Source organism: Chaetodon trifascialis, chromosome 1 (assembly GCF_039877785.1).
Source record: "Chaetodon trifascialis isolate fChaTrf1 chromosome 1, fChaTrf1.hap1, whole genome shotgun sequence".
Lineage (NCBI taxonomy): Eukaryota > Metazoa > Chordata > Actinopteri > Chaetodontiformes > Chaetodontidae > Chaetodon > Chaetodon trifascialis.
Genome location: NC_092056.1, coordinates 6090906 through 6110907, shown reverse-complemented (window position 1 = coordinate 6110907; position 20002 = coordinate 6090906). Strand labels below are relative to the sequence as shown.

General features: G+C 42.1%; 2 protein-coding genes across 5 annotated transcripts in view; both read left to right on the top strand.

Moving 5' to 3' along the window:
- The first annotated feature begins 1473 nt into the window (after positions 1-1473).
- Positions 1474-10442, top strand: LOC139335204 (sorting nexin-1-like). Its single transcript, XM_070968705.1, has 15 exons — positions 1474-1624; positions 2057-2204; positions 3521-3660; positions 3804-3870; positions 3998-4041; positions 4169-4310; positions 4406-4484; positions 4903-4978; positions 5141-5254; positions 6729-6822; positions 6981-7186; positions 7661-7804; positions 8199-8279; positions 8961-9032; positions 9199-10442. The coding sequence occupies exons 1-15, from the start codon at positions 1505-1507 to the stop codon at positions 9247-9249; spliced, it is 1578 nt and encodes a 525-aa protein (XP_070824806.1). The 5' UTR covers positions 1474-1504; the 3' UTR covers positions 9250-10442.
- Positions 10443-11588: 1146 nt separating this feature from the next.
- The window catches only part of csnk1g1 (casein kinase 1, gamma 1), a 34963-nt gene continuing 26549 nt past the window's right edge, over positions 11589-20002 (top strand). For all 4 annotated transcript variants that reach the window (XM_070967379.1, XM_070967370.1, XM_070967361.1 and 1 more), the window contains exons 1-3: positions 11589-11785; positions 18404-18834; positions 19374-19414. In XM_070967379.1, the coding sequence (XP_070823480.1) occupies positions 18648-18834; positions 19374-19414 (228 nt within the window). In that variant the 5' untranslated portion in view covers positions 11589-11785; positions 18404-18647. The remainder of the gene's footprint in view (positions 11786-18403; positions 18835-19373; positions 19415-20002) is intronic.

Genomic DNA, 20002 nt, shown 5'->3' with positions numbered 1-20002 from the left:
GTACTTTTCTGTTGAAATATTGCACCATAAGACTGATAAATTATGTGCACCATCATGGATGCGTGCGTGGAGCTGGAGCCAGTTTTAAGTCTGGTGGGTCGGGCCCCTCTAAAGGGCCACCAGATAAATCTGGAGATTAGATTGAGTAAATGTACTTACTTGCTTTCCACCACTGTTTCTAAGTTGAGAAAAGGGAGTAAATAGATATATTGAAGAGTAATAGACACTAAATTACCTATTTTAGCTGCTGCAAAGCAATTTAATCCAATCAGCAGTCACTCCTGTCTGTATGTAGCACATCTGTGGTCACGTGAGGCTGCAGATTTTGGTGGTTTTGTGTTGGACTGCATTAAGATGCATCAAATGTTCTGTCTTTTTACGAACGAGAGAGCAGAACATTAGAAGCGTTTCTCGGTGTGATGAGATTCAACACAACACCACCACAAACACTGGCCTTAAGCTCCCAAACACAGGACCTTTGTGATGGATTATTGAACTGAATAGTGTAACACGCTTTGCCTGGTAATGAGACTGAATTGCCATTTTGTCTCCCTTTATTGTCATCAGTAATTCTATTTGAGAAAAACTGAGATGTGGACAATGTCCAACAACTTCCTTATTTACAATCGATAAACTGGAATTAGGAGGTTATTGAGGGAAAACTCCTAGTTAATTAAGCATTAATAAGTGCTTTATAATGACTAATAAAGAGCCAATATGCGACTAATATGCACACTAATAAGCAACTAGTTAATGATCCATATGTGTACCTTAATATAAAGTGTTACCCATATTTCTTTTACTCATTCATTTGTATCACTGAACAAGTCTGAGATGTGAACTAACGTGTTACTAAACAAATGTTCAATTAGCTGATTAAAAATGACCAGAACTGCCAAAAAATGAACCTGGGCTTGAGCTTTAAAAAGTCATTAATTCAATTCTGTGAAAAGAGTTCAGTATTTTCTTATAGACTGTAGTGGTGAATAAGTAAAAAGCAGCATAAAACTGAAACAATCATAAAATACAAGTATCTCAGAATTGTACTTTGAGTAAATATGCTTAGATGTTGTTAACAAAACCCTGACATAGGGTTATAGAAACACTGAGGCCATGAGTCTAATTATATGATAATGATAATAAAATGTATATATATAACCGAAGTTAAATTCCAGTGCTGCAATAATGACAATCAAAAATATGCAAACAAAAAATGGAATAAAATATCCTCCAACAACAACAATACAGATAAGACATGTTGGAGATAACAATGTGCTAGCGTTAATAACAAGCCTTTAAAAAAAATAAAAAATAAAAAAAAAATAAAAAATCTGTCTTTTTTTTTTAAGTATGTTTTAAACGTTGGACTCTGTAAAATAATCTAAGTACCTTCGTCCTCGTTTGTCGTGTTGCCTGCTAACCAGCAGGTGTCGCTGCAGCCGTTGGCCCTTACGTTCCTCGCGCTCTACTTCCGCCTACGTCAGTCCCTCTCACAACACGGAATATGGCGGCCAGCTCAGATCGGAATCCTCCTCCTTTCCCAGCGACAGAGGAGCCCGGAGCGGGGCTGTCTGACATGGCAGACGGAGACAGCGACGAGGGCGAGGACATCTTCGTCAGCAACGTATGTCCACCGCTCATTTTGACCAATTCTAAGCTGTTTGTGTCGGTTTTATCTGCACGAAGTGAACGAGCCAGTAAGTCTGCCTCTATGTGCTCTGACCTGCATTCACGGCATCCAAATGAAGTGGCAGGCGAGAAATGTTGTCAGGTTTTGAGTAAAAGCGACGAAATTGATTCATAACCTCAGCCGAAGTTAGTTCGACTCAAGTAAAGTGTGTTGAAATTGAACTGTACTTAAGTTGTCGGCCTGTCCTCCTGCTTAATAGATAATTTAAAGATGTCCGGCTGAGCGGCTCGTACTTTATATTGAATGTCCAGCTCACAGGACCCTCCCCGCCTCCTCCTCCTTCTCTCTTATCTGTGAAAACGTTTTAACTGTCATGAGACTCCAGAAGTCACCACTCCACCCGTGTCCCTCCCCCCCTCTCTGCAGAGTCACCCTGCGGCCGTGAGCCGAGGAGTTTCTCAGCCGGACCGGGTCCGTGAGGAGCCTCCAGACCTGTTCAGTGAGGAGGAGGCCGGCGGCACACCGGCCAAATCCAACGGAGTTCACTCCGACGATGACGGCGACCTGTTTGCCGGTCAGAAGACGTTTTCTTTCCACACTTTCTCTCTGTTTTATGATCCCGCTAAATGTTCACTGTGCAGCGCTGACAGCCGCCATCATCCTCCTCAGTTTTAATGATCTTAAAGGGTCATTCCGCCGCATTTAACGCATCAAGTTCAGTTTACGGGTCATGAGGAGTACTAAGTAATGTAACTAAGTATATTTACCAAAGTACTGCACTTCAGTACAGTGTTCAGGTACTTGAAAATTTCCATTTTATGCTAATTTCTATGACATTTGTTTGACACAGTTAGTTACTAGTTATTCTGCAGATTCAGATTATTCATGCAAAAGATAAATCAACTCAAATTATTAAATATTATTACGGATGAAACTACCTGGCAGGCTGTGTAAGTACTTGTAGTTCGCCCCACCTTTGCCAGCTGCCACACTAGTGCTGTTGTTTACACAATAATGCATCACTAATGAATCCAGTGGTGTAATATACATCAATCTACAGCCATATGATGAGTACTGCAACTTTACGTGAAGCATTCATTGATGCCAACACTTGTTCTTAAGTAAGAATTTGAATGCAGGATCTTTATTTGTAACATCGGTATTGCTACTTGTTCTAAAGTAAAAGATCTGACTGCTTCCAGCAGCACTGGGCAAACAAAACACTAAACAGATGATGTCATCTCAGCTTGAATTCTGAGTGTGGCTGCGACTACAGAGTGCTGTGATCATTGATTAAACCAGTAATAATAAACCAGTAATAAAAGTTGATGTTTAGTCGACAAAACATTCGTCTGACAAAGAAATCGGTGTAAATTTCCAGAGCAGACATACAGTACTGTCTGGACCTGAAAAGTATCATGTGGTCATCTGTCGACAGCCAGTGGGAGTTTAAAGGGGATGAAGCAGTCACGGTTAACGACATTCCCAGAGGATTAAAAAGGTTAAATAAAGTTTTGTGGATAGGCGTTGTGCATAAATCTGCTTATAGTTGGTGAACTGAAAAGTCTCATGTGCATCATTTATCAATAATAAAGCTGTAATGTCAAAATGCAGTAGTCATGTACATGTAAATGAGTGAGCACCAGTGCCTGTCAGCACAGATCAGGTGTGCAGCGGTTGTAAGACGTGTGTGTGTGTGTGTGTGTGTGTGTGTGTGTGTGTGTGTGTGTGTGTGTGTGTGTGTGTGTGTGTGTGTGTGTGTGTGTGTGTGTGTGTGTGTGTGTGTGTGTGTGTGTGTGTGTGTGTGTGTGTGTGTGTGTGTGTGTGTGTGTGTGTGTGTGTGTGGATCAGGAGAGACGAGCATTAATCAAAAGTCTCCTCTTTCCCCAGAGGCACATGTGGAGCTGAGCACAGACAAGCCCGGCAGCTCTGATCGGAAGCAGCTCTCCTCCTCCTCCTCCTCTGGCCTCCGTCCTGCCTCCTCCTTTGCTCAGAGCCCTGCGGCCTTGCAGCCCACTTCCTTGGAGCAGGTACGGGCCACGTCTGAGCCGAGCTCGCCAGGAACGTTGAGGAACAGTCAATTGCACGCATGCTTCTGTAACGCCTGCTCTGTCATTGGCAAGTTCTCTGTGTTACAGTCAAACATTCACAGGTGTTTTCTTGTTGACTGCAGCTGGAGGAGGACGAGGCCAAGGACAGCTTCGATGTGGACGTCGCAGTCACCAATCCAGAGAAAGTTGGTCAGTGTCTTTATTCGTAAAACTGTGACACAGTTTTGACATTTCCAATCTTGTGGCTGGAGATTTAAATGCACTGAGACATTAGTTTAAGTTGTTTAATGTGTCTCCATTGTTTCTGTCCTCCCAGGAGACGGCATGAATGCATATGTGGCCTACAAAGTCTCCACCAGGGTCTGTAGCAAAGCTTGTGTTAACACTTATATTTAGTATTTTTACTCGGCTCCTCATGCTGCTTATACGTGTGATGTGTCTGCAGTTCTGTGTCTCATCAGTGTGTTGTCCCTGTCTCTGCTTTCAGACGTCCTTGCCCATGTTCAGGAGTAAAGCTTTCACTGTGAGGAGGCGTTATAGTGACTTCCTGGGTCTTTACGAGAAGCTGTCGGTCAAGCAGTCGCTCCACGGCTTCATCATTCCACCACCGCCCGAGAAAAGTGTCGTAGGTGCGCGCTCGCCCGCCCGCCCGGGTCTTTCTTTAGTTAAATCTGTGCGTTTAAGTCAGTGTGATTTTGTTTTTCTCTGTCATTTGGACCAACAGGAATGACCAAAGTCAAGGTGGGAATGGACGACCCGTCATCGGTAGAGTTTGTAGAGAGAAGACGAGCAGCTTTGGAGAGGCAAGGATCCATGCATGTTTCGGACAGTGACATCAGCAATAAGACGAGGAGTGATGTTTGTGTTGAAGACAAACACACAGAGGCCACAAGAGCTAAACATCTGTCTTAGATCCACACGCTCTGTCCCATTACAGTCCACTGTGCTGCAACGAACGAACATCTGGAGAGAATTTCATAGAATTGGTCATTTTGAAGGGGAAAAAAAGAATAAATATCCCACTCAACCCAAAAATGTCAGTTTGCCAGTTCTCATTATTACAAGCTAGCATCCCTGTTAATACCAGGCCTGTTTTTTTATTACAGTGCAGATGTTTGTGGTCCTTTTTAACTCTGTTCCTACTCCTGCCAGTGTGCATGTTTTATGTATAAGTTAACCTTCTCACTCACTTCATCTTGCTGCCGCCGTGTTTTTCTGTAGGTATCTTCAGAGAGTCGTCTGTCACCCTTTGTTACTACAAGATCCCGACGTCCGTGAGTTCTTGGAGAGAGAAGACGTGAGTATTTAAAGATATGAGCCCGATTCCTGATTCCTGATTATAGCAGCTGGTTTTTTACTTTTGTGCTCTGTGTGTGTGTGTTTGTGTGTTTGTGTGTTTGTGTGTGTGTGTGTGTGTGTGTGTGTGTGTGTGTGTGTGTGTGTGTGTGTGTGTGTTCAGCTACCCCGAGCAGTGAGCACACAGGCGCTGAGTGGAGCCGGCTTCCTCAAAATGATCAATAAGGCATCGGATGCTGTCAACAAGATGACCATCAAGATGAATGAGTCTGACACTGTAAGGAGGCTGCGCCGCACGTGGAGATCCGTGTTAGAATCCTGTCATAGAACTGGAAAAATCCATTTTTGGATCAACCCTGATGGGGGATGCCCATCGCTCAGATGGACCTCCAGGCTTAGAGTGAAAGGGTTAGCACAAAGGCCCGTGATAGACACCAGGTTATTCACGAACTAGAGGATTCACCGTCGGACCTCACTGAGGCTGTGTCACATCTGAGCCGCTCTGTGCTGCCCGCTGATTGAGTCTCACATTTGGGACGTCTAATCCCCAGTCAGCCATTTGGATGTTTGCCAATTTCAGGCTTCCTTTTGCTCCAGATGAAGGGACTCAGCCAGCCTTCAAGCACCTTGATAACCTTATTTGATCACAAAACAGCGTCATTTGCAGTGGATAGGATGTTCATTTTGATGAGCGCAGTCACTCCCAGCTAGGAAAGCGACGAGGGGCTGCAGCCATCTAAACCCGCCTTTATGGCGTCCAGAAGAGGAGGGAAATGGGTTTGAAACATCTGGCCATATGTCCGTGTTATATACACCACCAAGTAAACAAATCCAGAGCGTGAGCAACAGAGAAGACAGGACTCTGACAGGCAGGGGCAAACATTAGAGACCCCAGCAGCATGGCCTCAGACACAGGCAGAGGATGGAGGTCCTGATAAAATATCAACATGTCTGCTTAAAGGGCAGTTTTATGCTCCCTCTCTCCATGCAGAATACCAGATATTAGAGCATTAGGGCTCCAGCCAGAGAGGGTCCCCTGTCTGTTCCCACGGAGAAGGGGAACCCTGACCCAACCGACAAAGGATTCTTGATATTAAAGAGCCTTCTCTTATTATCAGAGGAATCCCGACCCGTTCTGAAACAACAGTTTGGTCCTCTTTAATCAGAAGCACTTTCTCCAAACGCACAGCCACTGTTTTCGAGTAGGAACGTAGGATTCTTGGCCTATAGGAGGCACAACTATCAAAGCATGGTCCTTTTTTTGGGGAGGATGAGGGTGATGTCGGCCTGCGTGCTGGACTGATTGAGACAGGATCTGGTTAAACGTAGCCAGCACAGGGTTTAAGATAATGTCGTTAAACTCCTCATCAAACTCAGATCCAGACCCATCTGACTCTGGGCTCCTCAAATCGAGTAGTGCTTCTTCTCGTGTTGAATTGGGGCCTTTAACTGTAGTTTTCTGATCCTCTGTGGCCTTTCAGAGTCTCAGATGTGGAAGAATTAAGTGCATCAGGGCCGGGACGTTATCAGGCTGATCCAGCTTATAATATAACCAGAAGCAAATAAAGAAGGCATGTTACAGTCAGAGCTGAAATTATTTTAACTATTGATGGATTGATCATATTTTAGTATCTGTTGTGGTGTGGTTACCACCTTGTTTGAAATTCTGTCGAGACAAACAGGCCTTCAGCGCCAGACTTGAAGAGGTTTGACTGTTTTTCTTGATGTTCTTCTGTTGCTGTGGCTCTCAGTGGTTTGAGGACAAGTTCCAGGAGGTGGAGAACGAGGAGCAGCAGCTGAGGAAGCTTCACTCATTGGTCGACTCCCTTGTCAATCACAGGAAGGGTGAGCTACATGTGACTTTCTTGACTCATCTTTGCCCAGTTTTTTCTGTGTCAGATTGTTTCAGCTGAGGAAACAGACGAGTACAGTTCAGCTGCCTACTCTGTTACGTCCAAACACGTGGACTGAATAGGTTTTTTGTTTTCTGTCTTCAAAACCAGAGCTGTGTGGGAACACCGCAGTATTTGCCAAAAGTATGGCCATGTTAGGAAACTCTGAGGACAACACAGCGCTGTCCCGGGCCCTGTCCCAGCTGGCAGAGGTGGAGGACAAGATGGAGCAGCTGCATCAGGAGCAGGCAGCCAGTGACTTCTTCATCTTTGAAGAGCTGCTGGCCGACTACATCCGCCTGCTGGGTGCCATGCGGGTGAGCTCACAGCTGCAGAACAGTAGACATGCAGGAGGAAGACGTACAGATTCGTGAGAAGCAGGGAGGCAGATGAATCTAAAGCTTGAGTAGGTCCTGATGCCAGGGCTGAAGTAAAGACACAAACAACTCTGAAGGGTTTTCAGCCACTGTTATGTTGTAAAGCCGCTTCACTTAAATTGATTTTTATGTATAAAACGGCACAAAGTAGTAAAGCACAGGACGGGATCGCTTGTACAAAAGTAACTGAGCCAGCAGGTTGTCTTCCACAGAGTCCATTTTGCACCACCGTGTTTCTACAGTAGCCCAGACTGGACAAACCAAGCACCGACTTAAGACAGAGCCTTTTTCCACATTTTCGGTGCCACTGTAGGGGAGGGTGAGGCGAGGGGTGTTCACTTGATTGCTGTCTGCAACCTCAGCACTAGATGCCACTAAATCCTGCACACTGGTCCTTTCAATGGACGTCCACAGGGCTGTTTTGACCAGCGCATGCGGGCGTGGCAGCGATGGCAGGAGGCTCAGAGCACACTCCAGAAGAAGCGAGAGGCCGAGGCCAAGCTGCTGTGGGCCAACAAGCCGGACAAGCTGCAGCAGGCCAAAGAGGAGATCACCGAGGTAACACAGTGAGCGCACAGCTGCTGCAGCACCGAACCGAGGCCTGATGAGATGAGGTCATATCAGAAAGGATTAGCAAATTATCACATTTTCCTTTACTTATGCTTTACACAGTTGACATTGAAGAAGTCACTTTTCAGTTTTTTCTAATATTTTATAGACTAAATAATCAATTGATTAAACAGCAAAATAATGAAAAGATTATCAAAGAATAGTCATTAGTCGCAGCCTGACATGGAAACCGTCTCTTAAAAACTGCAAAATATTAAATCTGTATGATTTACCGTCTCCAACAGCAGTTTCAGGTGTCCAAAACAAGCAGCTGATGTGTATTTTCTATCTAGATATGAATGCTTTGTTTATTGTTTTCGTTTTCCTCCTTGTGTGTCCTCAGTGGGAGGCGAAAGTTACTCAGTACGAGAGAGATTTCGACAGGATTGGAATGACTGTTCGCAAGGAGGTTCTCAGGTTTGAGGTATGTTTATGAGTTCCACAGACAATTAAAAGTCAAAAGTGTTCAGGCTACAACTTTGGATCAAAGTCGATTTAAGGTGACTTTTTTTCCTACGCAGCAGCTGCATGTGTACAGCAGGAACAATAAGAATCAGTCTGGTTAATTTACAGATCTGTGTATTTAGACATATAAGGGTGAAAATAGAACAGTCTAGACCCGTTTTCTGCCAAAATACCAACAACTTGCTTTGCGCTGCCTCATTTGAATGAGCCTCCCACTTGTTTGTGCCTGTCCTCCACCCTGTGCACCGAGCGCCAACACACCACACAGACAGGCAAGAAAACACCAGAGTCTCCAAAGCTGGCTGCTGCGCCGCCTCGAAAATAGCACCTGTAGTCTGTTTTGGTTCCATTGATATTAAGAAAAGTCTCCTGTTTATTGACCAAATACAGTGTCACCTGTATCTGTCATTAGAAGCCCCTCTTTAGGAGTATGACCGACCTTCAACCACATGAGTGAATAAAGTTAAAGCTTAAATAAGTTGTACGATGACCCCGTCGAAGGCCACCAGGCAAAATGGGTTGGCCTCTCAATAAGGTTGTTCCTCTTCTCTGTGCACCTTGAAGTATGTGCCAGAAATCCCTCAGACGTCTTTTCCTTTGGCAAAGAGCTTAAGACGTGACAAGACTTTTGTCTTTTCAGAAAGAAAAAGCCAAGGACTTCAAGAGCCAGATAGTCAAATATTTGGAGGCAATGCTGCAGTCTCAACAACGGGTAATCATTCAACCTTTTCAGTATGATTGTAAAGTCAGTGCACTTGAGCAAAGTGTCCCTTTAACAGCATGATGTATCGGTTATAATAGATATATATTGGAATGTTTGCTCTGTAGTAACTTATATTAACGTGTTTTTTATCCCTCTCATGCTAATTGTTTTTCAGCTTATAAAGTTTTGGGAGGCGTTCCTGCCTGAAGCAAAGGCAATAGCTTAATGAGGAGGGAGACTTTTTAAAGACCCCAACTGCCTTTTCTGAACACTTTACCTCTTGACCAGGAACTGAGAGGACGATTTTGAAACACACACGAACCTTCCATCCATTTTTTTTCTCTTTTTAATCATAGTGTATTCTCTTATCTTGTACAGTTTTTTTGATATGATAAGATGCCGCATTTACACAACATTTCTTTGGCATAAGTCCTTGTTTATGTTCTTGACTTCAAAGATGGTATGAAGCAGGGATCTAGCAGAGATTAACCTGGCCGTAGTATTTGTAAATCCCGCTGTCTGTCAGCGGGATATACGTATATTTATGTTTCTTGCTTAAGCCAGTGTATGAAAGCGTTAACACTGAGGTACTGCCCTACAATAACATTGTCTATAGTTTACATTAGAAGATAGGCGTATGTCAGTCATTCCAGTCTCTAACAGCTTATGTTGATGGATGCATGTCAGATGATGTTTTTATGCACTAAAATGCATTGTGCAGTTGGAAAATCTGTTTTTTTTTTAACTGAAATACCACTATTGATGACTGAGGTCATTTACCAGGAGTATTAGTACGTTGTTACAGTGTATCACACAATGAATACTAGATCACAGAAATCATATTAACACTCAGATTTGACAAGGTTACATGCTTGTCGGAGCTGTTACACAATGATAACAGATACATAAGGTCACAGTGAGTGCAAGCTGAGAAAATGCATTCACTGCTTTCTTGGTATTTTCTACAGTGAAATATTTGCTAGAAACATTTTTATTATATTAATCCATTTCTTCCATGACAGTTTTAAGCACTTAGATTTCTTGTGTCAGAGATTGAGGCCCAAAGGAACTCATTTGGAAGTGCTGCAGCGATTATTTACTGCCCATATAAACAAATATTGACATATATGTACACATGTACAGAACTTGAACTGAATTATACGACTGTCAGATGTTATGAGTAACCATCTTTTTTTGGATAAATTGGTTTAACAATGACAGAAAGGCACAGACATTCAAGTAATAAGGTCCTTATTTTCTTATTCAGCATTTGTAAGTGTAGGTTTACTGTCATGTCATATTTACGTAAGAATGTGCTTTATTTTTGTAACCACTTTGCATTAGTACACACATTTTCCTGGAGATGCTATACAGGTAGATGTACAAAATAAATATGATTGGTTAAGCTTTGGGCTATATTTTCATCTTTCTTTGTTGTGTTTTTGTCATGTTTATTTGTTGTGTGTTTGATGGGATTTCCTGTTTCAGTTCATTTCATGGATGAATTATGAGCAGCAGGCCTCTGGGCTTAGAAATGGGATTGCAATCATGTTTTGTGTTTTTCAGAAACATGACAGTCAACTTTAAATTGCTGCTGTTGGTTGAAAACTAGACTTGAACTTAAGTTTTTTGTTAGACCCAAACTCTTGGACACTATGTGCAATAATGGAGGCCTTGTGACACAGGGTATATTTTCTTAAAGCTGAGCTATTCTGGTGTCAAACATCCTCAGATGTTGGTTAAGCACAAGCAGTAGAAGAGAGTCAAAAATTAGAAAACTCAGTTTAACATGAACTGAGATTTATTTGGGAATTGTCTGTAAATGCACTTTCGAGCCTCTTTTTCATTAAATTAAATCATTAAACAAGTCATTAAAGTCATTAAACATCTCTCTTGTTTTAATTTGGACATGTACAATTCCATGACTCCACCTGCCGACAAGGTTCATGTGATATGATTGAAGGCTTCGGAACAGCTACTAAATGAGCTTCAAGATTAGATTGTTTTCTCAGTGGCTGTTTCCAAAATGGAGAATTAACTTTTAAGCTCAGTGCTCAAAGGGATGAGGAGCAAACAAAAAACAGTTTTTTTTCTCCTTTTCTGATCTAATTAAGATATTTTATTTACCAAAAAAACATTCACAGAGTAAAAGATGTACAGTATTTTATCCTACATTGTTAATTACTTGTAATTTCGACTTCCTGTTTTGACCTCTTATGACCAAACTAAACTCCAATAACTGAAAAAAATAAAAAATAAATATATGTATTTGTGATTTGAGAGGGGTAGTGGTGTGCCAGTAAAAAAAAAAAAAAAAAAAAAAAAAAAAAGTAATATTCATAAGGGTACATAAGTTCAGAATTGTGTTTCTGAGCAATTTTCATAAAAATAGGTAAATTCTTGGTGCATAAAGGTGGTAAAACAACGTTAAATTTTTGTTTTTTGAGCTGTTTAACTACACGGTTTTATGTCTTTCGGTTTAATCGTTAATTATCGCGTATTGGTCTGACCCGGAAGTGTGCGCCGTGGAGCGGGCGGTGCCGTTTTTCTACATCCGGTGTGCTCGAGCCTTTCACGAGCGGCGAAGACGGACGAACAGCGAAGAATGGATAGAGCTGCTAGCGACGCTCCGCTGCTAGCGTGAAACATCAGTGACAACAAGTAACGCCGTCAACCTTATATTAAACTCCAGGCGTTGGCGCACATTTGGTGTGACAAACACACAAGCTGCGTCCCTATCGGCCGGATTTACCACAGCGAAGGTGAGTCTGTTGTGTTTGTTTGCGATGAGCTAGCAAACCAACATTTGATAGTAGGCGCTTGCATGTTAGCTAATATTTTCGTTGCTAACGGAGCTAATTTCCTTGTTGCGCTCGCTCCAGCTGTCAACTAGCAATCAGTAGGTGTTAGCCGAGGCGTTAATTTCAAGAAATGAGTGCGGATGCTTCATTTGCTGTCCAGTAACAAACCCAGTGTTGTGATTGACAAGGAAGTGTTTTTATCGCGATTTTTCGCAGAATATATTTTGAGACAGAGCAGTTACCGGGGCTAAATAATGTTTGGCTAATGTTAGCTTTCTGCTGGTAAATCAGGTTTTATGTTGGTAAGGTGGGAAGCTACCATGGCTAACGGTTAGTTCGCCCACTAATCGTTGTGACCATCTCAAATGTTAACACTGCCAGGGCAGGCTTTGTCCATGAACCGCTGGCGTACGATTGCCAGCTCGCTTCCTTGTTTTGATTCATCCGGAGGCCTTCTTACAAACGATCGATCATCTTTACATGAGCCACAGCTGCCTCTAGTCAGCACTTCCTCACATATAAAGTATTATCTCAGAGCAAGGTAAGGGAGGCAAAGACAGAATGGCCCAGAATATGACGAATGTAACCAAGGCCCCTCCTGAGCCTGCTCTCTGTGGGCAGAGGTGTAATGGAGCGTTTTGCTAACTGTTGCAAGTTTGATTTTGCCAGGTGCAGATGTTATGAACAGATTTCCTCTTCTCATGGTTAAACACGCATAAATACGATATGTGTCACTATAGATTTCCCTTGCTCAACTGCATGGGCGGCTTACTGTATTCAATAGAGTATGACTCGTATTCAGTTACCCTCCATCAAGTAAAATAATTGATTACCCTATTTTCCACTAAATAACACAGTGGCATGCTGTAGGAGAGCTGTGAAAACCAGTTCTGACATTGACATGTTATTGATCTATATGTTACCAGCTGGACATTTCCCCAAACGAGGGCTGTTTGGATCTGTTAGATTATTGCTGACACTCTTTTAAAGGAGTCCTCCTGCAGGAAAGGCCAGTTTAAAGGAGTTTCTGTTTTGCATTTATTCAAAAGGTCACAGTGGACAGTTCACTAAATGCAAGCCTGCTTACTGGCCTCAGTTTAGGAAAATCCACACTGAAGTGAAAAGATGTGGAAATGCGTTTACATTTCATTCAGGCATATTTAGATAATTTTCAGTCATTGCAGATTTTGCTTGGTAATTTTTGACTTTACAAAGGTGTTGTCAAAGGCTTGTCCTTCGCCATTTGTGCAACTAATTACTACAGAATGGAGAGTACATCAGTTCTACATTTTCTTTACAAAAATGGAAAATATATTTCTGTTGCTCCTGCAATATTTTTTGAATGCCCCTCAGGTGGAAAAAATTTGATCACTGTTATGGACATGGGTGCACACAAACAGCCACATGTTGTTCTTTACGTACTGATGGAGAAGGAAAACTGGCTAATCTAAATTCCCTCCAGTTACAGTTCATAAGAGCCGGCTTTAAGGAGAGAGGCAGCTGCTAGCTGGCACTGCCACAGTAGGAGTCTGCACTGTTGGCAGGCCCCCTCTCAGGCTGATCTTTCCACTGAAGGTTAATCACTCCACTCAGAGCCTTTATGTTTCTATAAAAATGAAAAAATGTCAACAGATTAGTCATTTTTAATAGATGCTAATCAGCTAGAAGCATCTCACTTTCTCCAGATATTTTGACAGGCGAGCCTGTGGACTGTAATCAAGGTTTTTGGAGTCTTGAATACATTTTCTATGCCAACTCAGTGTGTTTCTGAAGGAGATATAACAGTCAATAGTGCCGGATTTTAAAACTCGCTATTAACCAATTACAGCAGCTTTCCTGAAATGTTTAGCGTTTGATTTCCAGCATCACCAAACAAACCTGTTTGCCACATTCTTGTCAGTCAGACTTGCTGCTATGGTTTGTGCCTGAGATTTGACAGAAAGCAATTGCGTTTAAATTTTCTGTGTGTTTTGATAATTTCTCCACACTTTAGTCAGATATAACAGCATTGTGAAAATTATACAGTCATAAGACCTTGATTCTGTATTTCTACAAACGCCATATTCCTGCTTCATCATTTCCAGTCAGACTAGACCTGAAATAAAATAGGCTGTTGCATAGTTTCAGCTGAGAGAATATCGGCGATGACACAGATGTGAGATCAGCAGAAGTTACTGTCTACAGTTGCAATTTTGAGAGCATCTTCGGTAATATGATGCATTTCTTCTTCTCATGCAGGATGAGCTTCATTCAAAGTGTAAAACAATGGGCTATCCTAGCTGAAGACAAAGGCAGCTCAATTACATGAGTGCAAATATTCAAAATATCTAATAGTATTGTATTTTTGTTCATGCCCACATGTATGCCGTGAGGTTATCATGTATTAAATGTATTAATTAAATTATGTATGTATTAAATTATGACTGCAATTTTTTAGGAAGCTAAACGACTGTGAATCTAATGTAAAAATTATAGGAATGTAAACCGTTTGTGGATTTCTTGCATTTAATCTTAAATAGGTTGACTAATCAATGCACTTAAGGATGTTAATATTCTGAAGCACTCATGCAGACCAAGCCAGAGTCAAATTAAATGGCCTTATGCAAATTAGCACTATATCAACCATCAGACTGTGCCTTCATAAATCTACACATTTACTGCTTATCTACTGTAGTTCAACAAACTAAAGGATCCGCTTTGAAGCTCTACTGTGACATTAAAAACACAGAGCATGGACACAGTAACATGAGCTGGACTCTGCCTCAGCATTTCTTCAACATGCTCATCAACCCAAATTCTCTCACGTGGAGAAGTGAGAGTGGGAATCAAGGATCAGTTCTCGGCTACGACTGTCTCTGAATGCTCTGATTCCTGGTAGTCTTGCAGCTCTGACACTATCAATTCCTTTTATTAATGCCTGTACATTGTTCACACCAGAGTGTTGTAATGAGACCTTAACCGCAGCAGAAAGAAAAGGTTCTTTTAATGTATACAGACCTACACGTTACCAAACTGCATGAGAACAAAATGCAATATTTAATGCAAAACCAGCATAAACCTGAATGTTTGTTCGCAATGCACAACATTTTCAGTTGCTGTCAGAAAAAAAAAGAATCGTTGGAACAGGTCAGTAAGAGGGGCCAATAAACTAAATCTTTAATGGGATTTGACTTTAGAAAATCCTTTCATGTCTTCTCCTTCTGAGAAGCGTAATTGCTTTTATATAATGCCAAAAGGTGTGTATCCTCAAAGTCATTTATCAGGACACATGGCAGCTCCACGGGGATAAAGGCCGGGGATTCCCCACGTTCCATCGAAACTGAAGGAGCGTTTGCACAGACCGCAGAGCGCTTTTCATCCACCGCAGCCGTCCAGTGGAGTGCTTGAATTTGTTCTTCACATTATTAAGTAGGTGGTTAACTGAGGTGAATTTACACAAACCTGAACGTCTGTGCTTTATAGTGAATTGCAAGTTTACGCACTTCCTCCACAATGTTTATTCTGGAAATCCTTTATACACACTCAAGGTGAACAAACCCCCAGGGACACCTTCCACAATAATGCAACCCACCAAAACACTGGCAGTACATCCTGAAAAATGACTTTAGAGTTAGCTCGACACCTGGAACACCAATCAGCTGAAATTGAATATATATTATACATATGCAAAGTTATTGTGGGGCTGTTCCATTCGATTGCTTTCTGCAGCTGTAGACGATAGATAAGATCAGTGAAAGAAGATTACGCTGCAACTCGCTTGTCCTAAAATGCAAGCTGGAAATGGAGTGGCAAGGCCTTCTTTATGTTTAGTTTTGGCTTTTTCAGGAGATTAACGTACATTTAAGAAGGGGCACATAACAACACCAGAGGAAACCCCAGGGGCTCATCACAGCACATAGTGATGCACCGTCGTAATTAAAGGTTGCAGATGTTTCGTTACCCTTCATGTAGTTTTGCTGCCTTATGTGAATTAAGTTCTTGTCTGACTTTAATGTTTATTTTTCTATCCTAATCCTCAGGTCAGGCCTGTCTGAACATGTTTAAGATACAGTGTGGCTGTGCTAATGTTATCTTCATAGTAAAGCAAACGACAAACGCAGAAGATTGGCCGGCTGTACGTTCATTTTAGTGTTAAAAAAACGTCCTTTCAGTTTACACCATGTACAAAGTCGGTCAACACTCCCTTTCAAACACGGCAGCACGTCTACCTGAAGTGTTTTTGTGCACATCAGCTCTCTGAGTGTAATGTGAAAACCTCTTTAAAGCCCACAAACAAACCTAAACGGGAAGAACTTAAAACTGGCCTGGTGTCAGCCTTGTGCAGAGCATTGTCATCTTTGATGACAAAACAAAAACAAAAGCACCTTTTTAATATAAAGTAGATTTTAGTTGTGATTATTGTGCAAATGAAGTTGTGTCATAATTCGCAGGCAGTCACAGTGAAAAAGCACAGAGCAGAAACAACAAATGGCCAACAATGTGCCGACCAAATGTCTCTCTTAATTGAACAAATGTCCCTACTCAAATATAGTTACACATTACAATCTTACTGGCTCTTCAGTGTAACCATAATATTGGAGTAACAGCTTGAATAAACTGGAAGTTCAAAGCTCTGTTCAGCAGTATTACAAGGTCGGGTGTCATTCTGCAGTTTAGGAGTGTGTGTATACAACTGCAGTTGCAGCCTGCGCTCTCAGGTGAACAGCAGCAAGCAGGAAGTCAGTGATCGTCTGGTGAGAATGGGCTGACCACAGGCAGAGTGTGTGTTTATGCTGCGTCCACTGTCTTCAGTCAGGAGAAACACCTATCTGAGATAATCCAAACACTGGTGCACGCTGGATTAGAGTGGCCTACAAATGATTATTTGCACAATGGAAACTGTTCGAGCTCACCATTGGTCTTTGCCGCAAACGTGTTTTATCGCCATGTTGTTCTGTTCCTGGTTTTATGTAATAGCAACAGTGCGCAGTTGCCCTTGAGAGCAAACTAGCTGTCTTTGATGCTGAGATCTGTGCATGAGTCATCCGGAAGCCCACACACAAATACTTTACAGCAGCAGCCTTTCCACGCTCAGGAATTACAGCATTGTCATGAAAACATTAGGAGCTGATGCTTTTTTGTTGAAAGCCAAAAAAAAAAGTTGTTTTTCAATGGAAAACGGTACTTTTTTAATTGAGATATTTTTGACTAAATAACCAGCGGTGCAGGTAATTGACTCATTTACAGTCAGTGTTTTGTTTGCAGCCTCAGTAGACTGGGAATAGGAAGTCCCCAAAGAGGCCCGCAGTTGAAAAATATCATATGTCGTAGCGATTGCTGCATCACACACCAAACTGCCTCTAAGTTTTATCATCACATCATTTGATATTTGCATAATTCCAGCCTGTAGTCAAAGAGGTTGAATTAGATTGAGCTAAAAGCGACCAGTGTCAGTCTAGTTAAGCTTTGGTGTCCTTGCGAGCAGACGTAGCTTTATGTAATTGTTTACATAATCTTCGCCGCTGACATTGTCTGCCAGGCTATAGCTGTGGGCGGCACAGAGTCTTAGATGCCTTCACCATCACAAACTACGACTTAAGGTTTGTGTTGATGCTCAGACTGTTTGCTGTGTTTTCTGTGACCGCTCTGACTCGATGACTATCTCTTCAGCCCAGCAGCGCTGTTACAGTAAACCAGTCCTGTACTCATTTAGCAGCGCCTGCTTGTAAACAGTCATTTGAAGCGTTTATATGACTCATGAGCTTCAAAAAGGAGTTAAACTCGCTACGGTATGGTGTTAAATTTAGAAAATATTCAACAGCTAAAATGTGATTGAGGAGTTCTAGTAATTACTGGTGGCTTGATATGTGGTCCTGATTATTCATTTTAACATCGGAAACCTTTTGTGAGAGTAAAGACAAGCACATGGAGCCTTTTCACATTTCTTAGAATGAAATGTCTTGCCAAAGGGCAACGAAGCCGCCCCACTGCGCCTCACTGTCTGTGCAGCACATGACCTGCCCCCCAACTGAACTCTGCTGAGATCTGCAGGTTTTCCTTTTTTTTAAAGACAGATTTTACTGCACCTTTTTAAACATAATATAACAGATGTGGAACCTAAATGACAAAATATGTGCCCAGCCAAAGCCCTTGGTTATTATTGAATATTTTCAGCTCAAATCAGTGTCAATTTCTGGCTTATTTTACTTCATTGTGTTGCGTCTATTCACTTTTTGAGGCAGAGAGGCATGTTTATAAAAAATTAAAGTGGCTAAAAATGAGGAACAACCTTGAATTGGTCCGCAGTGGCAGTTATTTCATGAGGCTGTAGTCATGTGTTTTCAGAGTTTTAATATCACATCCTTTAAGTAGAATTGTAGAAATGCTTGTAAGAGCAACTCAGATGTTTGTCCACTTTCTGCTTTTTGTTGAAGAAGAGGCTCACTGAAAAAGATCAGCCCAAATGTTGAAGTGAAGCCAGACTTTATCAGGATAGCATGGGAACAACTCTTTAGAACCACCCTGCTGTGTTCATGTGCTGTCTCTGTGGAAAGTTAATGTCTCTTCTCTTTGTCATATGTTTTATTGTGTTGGCTGCAGGTCTTCCACCTTCTCCTTCCTGTGACAAATGTTGAGAACAGAGATCGGCCTGTTCAGCAGCTGGTAGAGGTGACAGGGTGAGGACGGGGAGGGGTGTCGGTTAGCTGAACCAGGTTTTGTCTCATGAGAGTGGCTGTGCCGTCCAGGCACTGCCAGTGACCAGGGCTGTGGCTGTGGTGGGCCCAGCCCAGGAGGCCTTTTCGTACATCACTCCTGGCTCCCGCTGACCTGAGCTGCTCACACCATGGATCAACAGAGAGATAAATATGGAGAGCGGCCCACGAGGGCCGCCAAAGTTTCCCAGGGCAGCCGCAGCGGACACTCGTCCCGACCATCTGGCTCCTCCAGCTCCTCTGGGGTTCTCATGGTGGGGCCAAATTTTCGCGTGGGCAAGAAGATCGGCTGTGGGAACTTTGGCGAATTGAAGCTTGGTAAGTTGAGTTAAATGGTTCAAGGCACAACATAATAGTCGACCAAATGAATGTGAAAGTTTTTCTAGCAGCTCTTCGTGGTCCTGTGTGTGACCACACTCAGTTTTCAGTTTGCTACGTACACCTGACCAAAAGTAGTGCAGTCTGACAGAAGAGGCCTGCAGCTGATGGTATCTTCGTGATTGAAGGCTGCAGTTTGTGGTATTTTTCAGTTTTGTTGCCTGAGACTGAGAGACTTTTCCAAAATTTTGTCTATCCCATGTATGTGATTCGGAGTAGACGCACTTCTGGAAACATCTCAATTTAACTTACAACCTCCAAAATGACCATAAATTAAACCAAAACCTGTCAAAAAGTTAAATAAAAACTGAACATTGGAACACTCATGATTTAAAAAAAGAGGAAAGGCAACACTATTGGATCATTTTTTGCCTTTTGTATATGAAACTTGCAAAATGTGCAGAAAATTGAAATAAGAAAAATCTCACTTATTCCCTTAAAAGCCATTTAATGTATGCATTTGTTCTGTCTTATTTCAGGTAAAAACCTGTACACCAACGAGTATGTAGCTATAAAACTGGTAAGTGCACACGTTCTGCTTGATTCCTCACCTCTGCACATATCAGAATCAGTCACAAAATGATGGTTAAAATCTGTCCAGTGCATTCAGTGGATCAGTAATGTTGGTGTAGACGTTTGGCATTCATCACAGCATCGCTGTATAAGAAAGGGTGGGTTGAAAAGAAAGTGAAATAGTTCATTAGCATGTAAAAAGAGAAAATGAATACATAATGAAGCATATAGTGTACTTGATATTAGAGACGCATCTGAAATTTTCCTGAAGTTCTTTAAAGTCAGTGCAGGCGGGGAAGCTGCTGTGTGTGGCAAATCCAAAATGATCAAGTGTAGGATTTTTGAACGTTAATAAGCATCAGTAAGACTCATCTGCTGTTGATTTCCAGAAATCTGACTCCTGGGTTGTGCTATACTGGCCTGATCTGGTCTTGGAGGGAAATGTGAATGAGGTGTAGATGCTTGGCTAGGTGTGTCTTTCCAGTGTCTGCTGGACTGGAAATCATGACTCCTGACTCATGCTTTTATTATTGCTCACCAGAGAGTAGTAAATACAGTGGAGCAGTATCAAAGTATTAAGGTTAGCAAGGCAAAC